The sequence below is a fragment of the Sorex fumeus genome, unplaced genomic scaffold, assembly GCF_029834395.1.
Source record: "Sorex fumeus unplaced genomic scaffold, SorFum_2.1 ptg000009l, whole genome shotgun sequence".
NCBI lineage: Eukaryota > Metazoa > Chordata > Mammalia > Eulipotyphla > Soricidae > Sorex > Sorex fumeus.
In genome coordinates this window covers 21,783,450-21,798,395 of record NW_026606066.1, presented here as the reverse complement: position 1 = coordinate 21,798,395, position 14,946 = coordinate 21,783,450, and the positions used below count along the sequence as shown (strand labels likewise).

The window sequence follows — 14,946 nt, the reverse complement described above, 5'->3', positions numbered from 1 at the left end:
TTTGTCTCAATGTTATTTACATGACATAATTTACCTCTGAGAAACATTGCATTCAAGAAGCTGCCACACTGAAATGAGTTAACATTTTTAGAAGGGTTTTATGTACGTTCATAAATAGAATTATAGATATTAGTGGCTATTTCTGCTCACTATAACTAGATACAAAGAGCTCTACTGTGTCTGGTTTCAGTTTTGTGCTAGTCTCTGTTAGAGAGCCCACCCTGTCAGGGATATGATTTAAGTCTCATTTTCATTGATTACTTTTCTGAGGAAAGGGCATTTTTGTTTTGTTTTGGGAACACACCCATTGGTTCTCAGTGCTTTCTTCTGCTCTGACCTCAGGGATTATTCCTGGTGGGGCTTGAGGAACCAAATACAACACCAGGGATTGAACCCAGTTCAGCTGCATGCAAGCAAGAGCCTTACAAGAGCCATACTATCACTACAGCCCAGGGCATCTTTACAGAATGGTCTAAACTTCTATGTTTTCTGTACTCAAGGAAATGGAGCTTGACTGATGTGTTTAGAGACTGCTCCTAAGTGACAAAGAGAACAAAATTCAGCATGCTGCCCCAGTTCCCTTGAGCCACTGTCACTTGCTCTCAGAAGCAGGACGGTGTTGTTACCAGACTTCTCCAAGTAATTAGAAGCAGACCTAACTAGCCTTAGATATAGGCGTCACCCACCTGGTGATTTGATTGTATCTCGGTCTGCAGTAATCACAGTCTGTATATTTACTCCATCTGCTAAAGTTATCGAGCTTGGAGTTTGAACTTCACTAAGAATAGAAACTAATCCCCTCACTAGGCTATGTCAATCATCAAGCAGCCGGAACAGGGCTGGAAAGCAATGCAGCACCCCAGCTTGCCAAGATCTGCCTAAAGATCACAAAATATTCCAAAAGAAGATGTTCTTTGTGTATAAAAAATCTAGTCAGTGATGTCTTCTTACCTGATAGGGGTAGTTGTACCAACAGTGCCTTGTATTCCATAACCAGGGGGTCTGAAAAACAGATCAGCAAAAACATATTTCACATATTTTGAAAAAAGAAGCAAGATAAGAGATTTTATGTCAAGTTTGAACACCCCATAGCCTCAGTATTTTAGGATTTCAATGATCTACTTATGTGAGCACTGACGGATTTAAAACAATTAGAAATTTCTTGTACATATTAAAACAATTGGTATCCCATCAAATATTGTCTCTCAGTAATATTTTAAATTCAACTGGTAGTGTTTCAGGATACTTCAGCTACAGAGTCCTGGTTGGTATGTTTTTGTATGTTGATGGCCATGGAGACACACTCCTTCGATGTAACCAGCCTAACAGCAAAGCCTTCCAGGGGTCCCTCCAAGAACAGATGTAAATCATCAACTTCACTTTAAACAATGGTGACAGTTGGTATAAACGATGCTGAAACTCTGCCTGCTAGTACTTAGTAAGCAATATTATCAATCTTTGTTTCTTGCATGTCTTGATCAGGGATAATAGGAAGGTACAATTCTTATTTAAGTAGGACAGCTCAGATTAATTACACTTTTGAGGGAATTACCCCTCTCTGACTCATATTCAAGCTCTTTTGAAGACAAAACAATCACTTATAATGTGACAGCAATCACTTACTTTACATTAAACAATTAGAACATGTAATGGGACATAAAGATTGCAAATGAGCAGAAATGTACTGGTATGCCTTAAAACTGCCAAGCCTCTCAATAACAACAATACAAACTTTTCTAAGATTTTAACTTTATAATTCTCTTTGTGGCATATGACTGTATACATCTGATATACATCTGTAGGTTTCTAATTGTTAAGAAACAAATGATTGGCCACTAATACAACCTGTATATCTCATAACAATGACACTGTTATTGAAAAACTAATGTCAAACACAAGCATACTGAAGTAGATCTTCTTATCTTATTCCAAACCTTGTCAAATAAAAATGGGCTACCATCATTAAGAGGATAATGTAACTGTCTCCCTGAAATTTTTCAAATATCTTTTTTCACACAACATGAGGCTGGGGACGATACTATTAACCATTAGCATTAGCCTCCCTTTTTGACGGTTTTCTCCATGATTATTTATTCAAGCAATTAAAAAACTTGCTCTGCCAACGGCCATATGATTTCAAAGGTTTGTGATTTGTATATATCACACATATAAACTTATTCAAGGTAGTAGCTAGTAGTACTTGAGCCATTTTATCAATCAGTAAATTGAGGTCTGAGTCTATAAAACAATTGCCCAGCTTAAAGAGCTAGGAGTGCCAGCACTTGAAATCCAATTCAGATAATCATGCCTGCCCTACATCTAAAAATGTTCAGGGATCTTGGGGCAGAGAGATTGTATAGAGGGCAAGGCACTTGCCTTGCATGTGGCCAAACTTGGTTGAAACTTGAGCACCATATATTATCCCCAAGCACTGCCAAGACTGATTCCTTAGTACAGACTCAGATCTAGGTCCTGACCACTGATGGGTATGCCTCCTCCCAAAATAATGGAGCAAAATGTGCAGAAATCTTTAAAATCTCCTTCCATTTAAGCATCATATTTTTTGCTTTAATTTTCCTGATTTTGTCATTTACTTTTTTCAACAGTGTATATTATGCAAAATCACTGGTACATTATATCTTGTGTTTGGGTTGTCTATCTCCTTTATTTCTCATATCCCAAACATCTACATTTATATACTTATTTATTCATTTATTATTGGAAGATTAGGCCACACTCTGCAGTGCTCAAGTACTATTCCCAGTTCTGAACGTGGGGATCTCTCCTACAGGTGCTTGGGGGATCATATAGTGTCAGGGATCAAACCAGAGGATGTTGCATACAAGGCAAGCATCTTAATCCCTGTACACACACTCTCTCTCTCTCTCTTTCTCTCTCTCTCTCTGTCCTTTCTGGTTATCAATGACCTACTTTATAGACTAATTATGAGAACCTAATGAAATGGAATTTATAAAAACACTTTTGAGTCTAAAAAAAGTTGAATATTATTGTTTTATATAAACAAGATTCACTGGGCAAAGTATCAAAAATGTGTGAATTCTCATTACTTTAACATTTCATCACGATCACGACCATCCTGTTATTCGTCGATAGCCTCGAGCAGGCCCCAGTAACGTCTCCTTTGTCCTAGCCCTGAGATTCTTTAAAAAGTGCCATATTCAAGGCTCTTTCAGAGCTAGGAGAATGAGACCCATCATTGTTTACTGGTATCTGGCATATTGGGTACGCCACGGGGAGTTTTCCAGACTCTGCTGTGTGGGCAGGTTACATTCGGTAGCCTGCCAGTTTGTCCAAAGTAGGAATGAGATAATAAGATGTCGCACGGCTGCGAATGCGCTTCCGGGAGCTGGATGTTTAACATTTATAGGATGTTTTTGGTCATTTTTTCTTGAGATATAAAATAATATAGATAAAAGAGTTTTATTTTTTAACATACACATATGCATAAATTTTGATTGTGGGCACACTATCATAATCTACTTTAAAGCTTAGCGTGCATGTCAGTTATTACCTTTCTTTGATAAAGCTGCTTATTATCATCTTTACAGTTACTTCAAAGTCTTTTAGGGAAAGATATGTCACTGCACATGTTTATCCTCCCAGCATCTACACTCAAGTTGACACTTACACATGAATGCTAATGAAAGAAATACACAATTAAATGCCTATAACAAAGCTCCGAGTATTTTTCTAAATCTATCAGATCCAATACGAAAGGGCAAGTATGTGCTGATTCTAAAACGTTTCCCACTGTGTCTTCCCTTCCAGCCACAGGCAAGAAAATGAAGGAATGGCTCCTAGTAAACTAGAAAACCAGCCATAAGTGCTTCCCTTCCTTCTTTGAGTTCTGTGGGTTTCTTCTACTGGCAAGGTTCTTCCCTGTACTTCAGAAGGACATCATCTAAACCTGCTTCTATTATGTACCAGTACCTGAACGACTACAGATACAGGGAATGAGTCTGTCTTCTCCAGGCACCTGTCCACTAGAAGCAAAGGCCAGGAGAGGGTGAGTTTGATGAAGTTACCAGGGCCCAAGCTTACCTGAATGCTCAACCACTCAACATTTTAATGAGTTATTTCACAAACAGTGCCTATCTACCTACATCTTCCACTCTGACAACACTGGAGCACTGGAACACTGGAGCACTGTCCTCCTGTATTGATTTGCCCGAGCAGGCACCAGTAACATCTCCATTGTGAGACTTCTTGTTACTGTTTTTGGCATATCGACTACTCCACAAGAAGCTTGCCAGGCTCTGCCGTGTGGGTGGGATACTCTCAGTAGCTTGCCGGGCTCTCTGAGAGGGACAGAGGAATCGAACCCAGGTCGGCGGCATGCAAGGCAAATGCCCTACCCACTGTGCTATCGCTCTAGCCCTTCAAGATAGCTGGCACTCTTGCACGACCACCCACGCAATTTGATCCAGTTAAGTGAATGATTACAGATCTTGGGGCCTAAATGATCTTAATCTATTCTCAAATTGACAACACTACATAGGAATATCACCTTAAATATGCACACCACACTCTTCTAGGATCTCATTTTACATCATTGCCATCCTAGAAATCCACGAGACAGAACAAATATCATTTCCCCCAATTTACTGATGAGAAAGTTGATGAGAAAGTGATTCCTGCCTGACATTTTACAGGAGTCTGCTTATATTTAGATCAATTAGTAAATATTTCTTTAATGTGATCTGATAATATGAAGCTAGTATTGTTTAATCATCTAATTTTTCTCTTTTCCATTTTCTAGGTTTGCCTTTCAGAATCATATCCACATTTGTGGCAAAATCTATATATTCATCACAGAGATTAAAGGGAAGTAACATAAAATTAGTAATATAAAAAGTCAAAATGTTTAGATGTCAAAAAAAGAATAACGGTAGTTTAAAAATATCCAAAACCTCTCATTTAGAAGAGTGAGCTTAGTAAAAGATGTGCTGTACCAGGCAAGAGAGATGGTACAGCATGTAGGGTACTTTGCAGAGTCTACTGGTTTCTATTCCTAGCACTATGTATCACCCCCCCAAGAACCTCTAGGAGTAATTTAAACGCAGTCTGAATAATCCCTGAGCAAAGCCAGGTGTGGTGCGAAAGCAAACAAAAAAATCCATCACCCACCACAGTGCATGGCAAATTTAAGCTCATTTTTCATAAATACTCATCTTTTTCACATTGCATTGCAATATCATCATAAAAATGCTATCAAGATTGGAACAATTTTTTGAAGACCTAAATCTAGTCATTTCAATAATATGATTTCTACCATTTCCTATTATTATTATTATTATTTGCTTTTTGGGTCACACCCGGTGATACACAGGGGTTACTCCTGGCTTTTGCACTTAGGAATCACTCCTGGCAGTGCTCAGGGGACCATATAGGATACTGGTGATCGAACCCAGGTCAGCCACGTGCAAGGCAAATGCCCTATTCACTGTACTATCACTCCAGCTCCTACCATTCCTCTTTTTAAATAATCTTATCAAATGCTTTAGAGAATTTAAGGTACATTTTAATTCTCATAACAATGTTGTAAGTACTCAAGCAAACATAATCAGAAGATGCTACAAAAGATTATTTTGGCACAACACCTCTCAGAATTTTAAAATGTACCTTCTGATTCAGTGATTCTGATTCTACTCGGAGATGAAATACAGTGGTGGTGGTGGAGGGGGTGGGGGGGCTGGAGGGTGAGGGCTGGTTTGGGCGACACCCAATCAACCTGCCACAGGGATTATTCCAGGCTCCACTTTGGGACTTGTCCAGACAATGCTGCGGTTGGAAGGAATGTGGTGTCCTGGATCAAATCTGGGCCTCCTGCATGTAAAGCATATGCCCTATCCTGTTTCGCTCTGTCTGTGGCTCTGAAAGCCTACATTTTAATATTCTCCAGGTGATGCTGATGCTGTTGGATTGTGGATTTTGGGTCGTAAGTTTCTGAAGAAAATGAGAGGTGTTATATCACTTTTTTTATATTTACCATATTCAGCCCTTCAACATATTGTTGTCAAACTGTCAAACACTGTCCTCCCATTGTTCATTGATTTGTTCGAGCGGGCCCAGTAACGTCTCCATTTTGAGACTTGTTACTGTGTTTGGCATATTGAATACGTCATCACGGTCACAGTCATGGTCCTCCCGTTGTTCATTGATTTGCTCCAGCGGGCCTAGTAACATCTCCATTGGAGACTTTGTTGTTACTGTGTTTGGCATATTGAATACATCACGGGGAGCTTGCCAGGCTCTGCTGTGCGGGCGAGATACTCTCGGTAGCTTGCCAGGCTCTCCGAGAGGGGCGGAGAAATCGAACTCGGGTCGGCCATGTTGGCTGCGTGCAAGGCAAACACCCTACCGCTCTGCTATCGCTCCAGTCCATGGGTCTGGGTCATGGGTCTACATATAGTTATAATTTTATAATTCACTGTTAGATGAATAAATAAATCATGTCCTAATCTGGAATAATCAGTGATGCAAAAAATGATAGCAAACACTACTTAGAGGACCTGCTTCTCAACCCATCTCCCTGTTTGAAATGACCACACATCTAAACTGTGGAAGAAGGAATGTGAGCAGAATTCACTGGTGTCATTTATGGCTCTCCTAAGAGTTAATGTAAATGACTTCTTCACACCCTTTCTCCATTCTCAGAGGAAACAATGAGTCACAGCTGACCCTGACCCTGAGAGATCTGCATTTCTACTGAGGTTGGTGTCAGAGGAATTTTACTTAGCTCTGGACTACTTATCTCTAGAATGTAGGTATGAGACAAATAAATTTCTCTCAATTTTTTCATATCTAAGTTACTGTGTTAGCATTAAATACATACACATAAACATAAATAGCTATATAACTTGCATCCTGACAAATACATGCATCAAGATTAAGTACCATTAAAATGTCAAAGTGGTACCATAACTAATTGAAGATTATCTGGATAGTAAGTAGGAAAGCTGGGATTCAAAGGCAAGCCAGTTAGAATCTCTCCCTCTTTTTTTCCACTTTATCTTCCCCAAGGCACTCTGCAGCAACAAAGAATGTGTAATGAAAAAAGAATAGCAGCATGGACATTTGGAATTGGTTCCCCAAATGAACTGTTACATAAAAAAGCTTAATTTTAGGGGACCTCTGAATCCTGTTTAATGTATAATAAACCCACATATCCAGATGGGGTAACCATGTCTCTCACTGTTAAAGAACTCCATAATTATTCATTACTGACAAAATTCCTCAGGCTAACTGCCTGCATTTTCACTTGGTCAAAGAAAGTACATTGACTTCTTTTTTTGTATCTGCTATAGAGTGAATTTTGGCCAACCTCATTCCCCCTCCCCCAATTTTATAGGTAGAAGCCCTGTATTACACATGAGTGTATTTGAAGACAGTGTCTTTAAGAACCAAATAAAGCTAAATGAGGTTTGAAAGGGAGTTTCAGTAGTCATATAAGAAGAGAGACGTTCTTATTTTCTCACACATTCAGAAAAGAAAGGAAATGTGAAAACTGCTGCAAAAACATGGGGCACAAAAGGAGAGGCAAGCCAGCAGGAGGAGAATGCTAACCAGAAAGCAAACCTTACCTGACCTGGAGGGGGAATAGTCAGCCTCAGAAGCATGAGCAATGCATTTCTGTTATTTAAGCCATTCAGTTTATGGTACTTTGTTATATATGGCAGTCCAAGATGACTAATATGGCATTGCAATACTTTATAAATAGTGCTTAATAGTGATTAAATAACTTATCAGCCAATTTCAGTTTAAGACTTACAAAGATCTAAAAGAAAAAAAAGAAAAAAACCTCACAAAGACCATACATAACAGGTAAGAAATGACTTCTAACACTCTCCATCTAAATCACAAACTAGAATGAGATTTTTCATGTTACATCCATCTGTTCCCAGACACATACCTTAGACTTTAATAACCTGACAAGCCCATCCATCAATAACAGGGCTCTGGGAGGGACTGACTTTGGTGGCTTTGCATAGCAGGAGCAAGCCCCAACTCCAGCCTAGAAGTGGAGCCCAGAGTCATGCCACAGTCCCTATTTGCATTCTGACCATATGGAATAGAGCTGAAAGTCAGTCCAGTTAGTCCATGATTTTTTTTCTTCTTAAAGGCAAATTATAGAATGAGTTTTAATTGTAGATATGTTAGTAGATATGTGCTTGTGTCAGGTTTTCTTTTTCTTTTTTATCTTTTTGATAAGGTTTTATCATGAACAGAGCGCTCTCTCTCTCTCTCTCTCTCTCTCTTTCACACACACACACACATGTGCACACAAAGATCAGGTTTGATCACTTTTACTTTATCTGGTATAAGACAGGTTTGATTTGATTTACTTAACGTTCCACTTGATGTGCTTTAAAAAAATACAGTTTAAAAAACAAAGCTCTACCTTCTATGTTTCATCTTATCATGATGGTGAATTATTAAAATTAAAGTCCACAGTATACAAATACTGTGATTTTTTTTTTTTTTTTTTTTTTTTTTTTTTTGCTTTTTGGGTCATACCCAGTGATGCTCAGGGGTTACTCCTGGCTCATGCACTCAGGAATTACTCTGGGTGGTGCTCAGGGGACAATATGGGATGCTGGGAATCAAACCCGGGTAGGCCATGTGCAAGGCAAATGCTCTACTCACTGTTCTATCCTTCCAGACCCAATACTGTGAATCTTAATGGTAAATGATGGAATACGAGATGTCAATGTAGGTTCATGTGTTGTAAAAAATGTTCTACTATTGTGGGGGATTTAATCATAGGAGAGAGTATGCATGCATCCGGAAAGGGTGCATGGGAGGTGCTTTCAACTTCCTCTTAGTTACCTTATTTTCAATGTACACATATTGTGGGGTGGCTTTTCTTTTTCCTTTTCATCCTTCCTTTTTTTTTTTTTTTTCAAAAAAAAGTGGTCAGAGTGATAGTACAGAGGTAATGTTCTGTTCTGACCTTGCATGCAGCTAATCCTGTTCATATCCCCTGTACCACATATAATCTCTTTTTTTTCTTTTTTTTTGCTTTTTGGGTCACACCCGGAGATGCACAGGGGTTACTCCTGGCTTTGCACTCAGTAATTACTCCTGGTGTCGCTCAGGGGACCATATGGGATGCTGGGAATTGAACCTGGGGTGACCGCATGCAAGGCAAATGTCCTACCCACTGTACTATTGCTCCAGTACCCCACATATAATCTTTTAAACACTCCAGGGTCCACTACTGAGCACAGTGACAGGAATAGTCCCTGCGTACTGCCAGGTGTGGCCCACTCTCATCAAGGTTTTTCTTTTTAAATCAAGGTTACCTCAGATCAGATCACTGATGCTTATCTGAACACAGTAAGGTAATAAAAGAGTTTGAAGCAAAATACAAGAATAAAGGATTTTCAGTTAATCAACTCAAGTGTTAATTTTTTTAAATAAAGTAAAAGGCCCTCCCGTTGTTCGTCGATTTGGTCAAGCGGGCCCAGTAACGTCTCCATTGGAGATTTTGTTGTTACTGTGTTTGGAGTGATAGCACAGCAGTAGGGCATTTGCCTTGAACGCAGCCAACATGGCCGACCCGAGTTCGATTCCTCCGCCCCTCTCGGAGAGCCCGGCAAGCTACCGAGAGTATCTCGGCCACACGGCAGAGCCTGGCAAGCCACCCGTGATATATTCGATATGCCAAACACAATAATTTTTTAAAATATACATAGAAATACATACACATATACATCCTGCCCCTTCCCCCCAAGATTTAGTAAGTTATGTGCAAAAAATGTTTATTTAAATTACTAATGATCTAGGGGTCAGAGAGAGAACAGAGTTACTTTTGCAAGTGGATGACTCCAGTTTGATTGAACCCTAACACCATATGTCCCCCAAATGCCACCAGGAATGATCTCTGAGCACTGAACCAGGAGTAAGCACTGAGAACAGTCGGGTGAGCTTCCCCCAAATAAAACCAAAAAAAGTAATGATTTTCATTAAATAAAACTACATAAATCATATATATCGAAGACATTTTGTTGCTTGATCAAAGATGTAAAAGGTGCGTGGCTCTTTTCCTGAAGTAAGTATTTTAGAGGCAAATTTCATTTTTCACTATTCTATCCAAACTGCCTTATGTCTTTCACAAAACTCATCTAAACCAATAGCCAATGAAGAAGTATAAAAGACCTGCTGGCCTCTGCAGAGTTTAAGTACAAATGTCTAGTTCCTTGGATCATGTTAGAAAATAAAAGAAACCTAGATCTCCTAACTTCCGAAATTACTTCTCTAGACCTACCCTAAAAACATCTTTCCTGAATTATATTTAAGTCTTATACCTTTGACTTACATAGAGCATGTGTGTTTTTTTTTTAAATAATCATAAGGATAGAATGTTTCTGACTGTAATGAATTGGAAAAAATCGCATTAGGCTAAATCTAAGTCCTATATACAGGTTCTCTTGTGATAGGAAAACTAGCACATGGGGGGAAATGTTGCTTCCCTCAATGCCTAGCCTGTTTATTGTTTGCCAAGTGAGAATAGTTAGGGGTTTTTTGTTTGTTTTTTTTGGTTGTTGGTTTTTTTGGGGGGGGGGGTGTTGGAAGGCTGAGATCTCGTTTAAAGCTCAGTCACACACCAAAATAACTTAATTATTCTGAACATAAATGAACCAAATGAAGGGGAAGCAAAGTTCTAAATGCAACTATTAATAGACTGGAGGGGTATACAGGTGACAATACAGTTACAGTAGGATACTTGGCCAACTGAGCTAGAGGGTCCAATGATATGGTGTGGCTTCAGCCTTGTCATGTCAGGGACTACCAGGGCAACCCTGGCTGTGCTTGGGTACCACTAGGGCCATACTCAGTGTTCTCAGGGCTTCAGGGTCAGTGGTGGTGCCTGGGAAAAGTGGTACCAGTAATATCATGAATAAAAAACATGTACTCCACTACTTACCCCTGTTTTACCTGCACAGTCCAGCAAAGAAAGACAAAATACCTATTTATGACTAAAAATTCTCGCCAAAATGGAAGTGAAAATATACCTCCTCAATATAGTAAAAACAATATATATCACAAACTCAGAGCCAATATGATACTACTTTAACACAGTAATTTGCTTGAGTAGTCACCAGTAACATTTCACAACAAATTGTGAGACTTGTTACTGTTTTTGGCATATTGAATACATCACAGGGGGCTTCCCAGGCTTTGCCGATACTCTCGGTAGCTTGCTGGGCTCTCCTAGAGGGGCAGAGGAATCAAACCCGGGTGGCCATGTTGGTTATGTGCAAGGCAACCGCCTTACCTGCTGTGCTATCGCTCCATCCCATTAGGCAAGAAAAAAAAACACCTAAAGGAATTCAAATATTTTTAAAGTAAAATATTCACTATTTGTAGGTAACAGAATAATATTCATATCAAATCCTAATGAGGCCACCAAAATTTTTTCAGAAACAAAAAATTCAATATAATAAAGTGGCAAACTACAAGTTAACACATAAAAATCTGTTGCATTTTTATATGCAAACAACAAATTAGAAGAGGAGCGATAGCACAGCGGGTAGGGCGTCTGCCTTGCACGCAGCCAACATGGCCGACCCGAGTTCGATTCCTCCGCCCCTCTCGGAGAGCCCGGCAAGCTACCGAGAGTATTCGATATGCCAGACACAGTAACAACAAGTCTCCAATGGAGACGTTACTGGGCCCGCTCGAGCAAATCGACGATCAACGGGAGGGCCTTTACCTTTACCTTTACCTTATACTTGTATCCAAAAACATCATTAACTAAGATGTAGTAATCAAAAGCAGTTTGGTACTAGAATAAAACCAGACTCTCAGGCTAGTGGAATAGAAAGAAGACTCCAGAAGTAAACACTTAGATGCATATATGATTTATGACAAAGAAACTAAGAGTATTAAGTGGGTGAAAGAAAGTCTTGTCAACAGAAATTATTGAGAAAACTAGATAGCCACATGCAAAGAAAGCAAATTGGATCCCTAGCTCACATACAAAAGTTAATTCAAAATCACTTAAAGGTTTTGTAAATGAGAACTGAATTCATAAAATACATTGAGGAAAACACTGTCAGAATTCTCCATGATATTCATGCCAGAGGCATTTTCAATTTTTCAACTCCATTGGCAAAGAAAACAAAAGCAAAAATTAACAAATGTAATAGCAACCAAGCAAAGAAATTTTGCATTGTAAAATAAATAGCAACTAAATTAAAAAGATACTTTAGAGTGAATTAAAGAAAATATTTGCATGCCACATATCTGACAAAGTGTATATATGCATATATATATATACATACATATATACATATGAAGCAGTCATAGAAAACCTGGGGCTGAAGAGATAGTATAGTGAGTAGGGCACTTGCTTTGCATGTGACTAACCTGGGTTTGATCCCCAACATCCTATATGGTTCCCTGAGCACTGCTAGGAGTGCAGAACTTACAGTAACATCTGAGCACTGCCAGGTGTGGCCCCCAAGCCAAACAACACCCCCTCCCCTGCCAAAAACGGGAAGAAAACAACAGCAAACACAAATAACACTGCCACAAAATGGAGAGAGAGGAACAGACACTCCTTCAGAGAAGACATATGAATGACCAACAAGTATAGGAAAAAGTGTCATCACTGATTATCAAGGAAATGCAAATCAAAACAATAATAAGATATCACCTCATACCAGTGATAATGGCTCATCAAAACGTCAAGACACAACTAATTCTGGTAGGAATGCAGTTAAAAAAAGAAACTGTTGGTGGTCCTGTCTCTATGGAAAATAGGAAAAAAATTCTAAAAATATTAAACGTGTAACTGCCATAGACTCAGTGATTACACTACTCAGCATTTACCACAAAAAAAAGAAACGCATGGGGGGGGGGGGGCGGTTTCGGGCCACACTCAGTGGTACTCAGGACTTACTAGTGATTTTGTGCTCAGGCTGCACATCTGGCTGACTCAGGGGACGTTATGGGATGCCAGGGATCAAACCCAGTTCAGCTGACCACATACAAGGTAACTGCCTTATCTGCTGTACTATCGCTCTGGCCCCACAACCACATAAATTTGAAATGATATATGCATACCTGTTTATTGTTGGGCTACTTTAAAAATCCAAGTCCTGAAAACAAAGCCAAATGCCCCACAACAAGTGAACGGATAAAGAAAGTGTGATACATATACACAATGGAATACGACTCAACTATAACAACAATGAAATCCTACCTTTTGCTACATCTTAGAGGGAATTAGAGGGTGTCAAGTTAAGTGAAATGATTCTGAGGAATAAAGACATATGTTGGGTGATGAGTGAGATTTTCATCAAGAAAGAAAGAAGATGAACAGTGGTATATGAAAATACACCCTTAATCTCTGACAACAGAACTGAGGTTACCAAGGGTAGAGGGACAGAGCAGACTACAAGTGACGGAAGGACAGTGATGAATGGTTAAATGGCACAATGGTGCTATTGGAGGTACATAACTTCACTTACCAAAAGCATCAACATAATACTACTATATGAAACTACATAGAAATTTATAAAATTAGGGGTCCAGTTCTTTTTTAAGGGTGAATTTGGGGGGTACACCCAGCAGCGCTCAGGGGCTAATCCTAGTGAGGTACTCAGGAGACCATACGTTGTGCTGAGGATCTAACTAGGGTCAGCTCCACATGAGAAAAGTGCCTTAACTTTGCTTGCATGCAGGACAGGTAGTTGAGGCCCCCAGGCAGATAGTTCAAAGGGCATGGCACTAATCCCTGCACCATACAGCACCCTGAATAGAGGATGTGTCGCCCTTCCTACAAAAACCTTGAAATAAAATGATGCTAAAGGTTTAGTCATAGCAATTGTAACGGTCTCTTCCTTTTTTTTCTTTTATCTTGGGGAACACACCATATTCAAATCTACCTGGAAAATACAGTGCCAGGGGTTATAAAACACAACTATGAAGGGATTCTGAATGCAATCATGTCCCCTAGCCCATTGAGCTATCTGCCTGGCTTCTAAAAACTGCTTTTTTTTTTTAAGGTCTTCACTCTTTCCTTCCTTTTACGCATAACTTTTATGTTAATAACTTATATAAACATTACTGTTGACAACATTCCGGAGTAAAGTTATTATATAAACATTGCATTGTTCTTTTTTGGAAACCTTTACTGTGCAACGTGAGAGACCATAAATCAAATTCATCCAAAATGATAATCTATAGTTTTAATGTATTACAGATTTTAAATTAAGATCATGAAGAAATATTCCATATCTTATGAATCTAAATGCGAGAAAATAAATTGTGTTTGCGTGGAAAGAAAGAAGCGATGTTTTTAGCCTGATGATGCTGCTGGTCCGAGGTAAGCAGGCTAGAGCACTTTTCAGATGCAAGGGTATCTCTTCTCTTCCTTCACCGGATCTGTAGATTCTTGGCTATAAATTGACAAGGCAGAGTGGATGACCCCACCCGAGAGGCCTCTGGCATCTGCATTAGCTTGCAAAACGCTCATGTTGTGCAAATGTAATTTGGACTTGACCCTGTGGCATTATACAAAGACAGCAGCCATTCATATTGATCAGGCTTTAAGAAAGATTGCTAGTTCTCTGGACCTGGTCAAGCATGTGCCTTCAGCACATTCAGCAATCGATTTAGAAAGCAATTTGCAGATCTGCCAAGCATACATAAATAGAAAGAGTTCCCTGGATATGGGCCCAGAGGGCACAGGGTTTTCTACGAGGGTTTAATCATAGAAACAAAGAGAAATGTAGGCGGCATTTCCATGTCTTTTGGAACTTTGCATGCAGTGGGAAGGCCCCTGCTCAGCTGAGGAACACACACTTGACTATAACAGGGCTGTGGTATTTGAGAGTCAGAGAAAAGAAGATTTAAAAAGGTATCTGTCCCACTGATTTGAATGTGGACTCTCCTCAACACTCAGTGAGGATA

General features: G+C 39.4%; 1 protein-coding gene across 1 annotated transcript in view; it reads right to left on the bottom strand.

Moving 5' to 3' along the window:
• Nucleotides 1-14,946, bottom strand: part of CERS6 (ceramide synthase 6) — a 350,871-nt gene that overhangs the window by 87,459 nt on the left and 248,466 nt on the right. Inside the window, exon 5 of the mRNA XM_056110252.1 lies at nt 952-1,002. Within this exon, the coding sequence (XP_055966227.1) occupies nt 952-1,002 (51 nt within the window). The remainder of the gene's footprint in view (nt 1-951; nt 1,003-14,946) is intronic.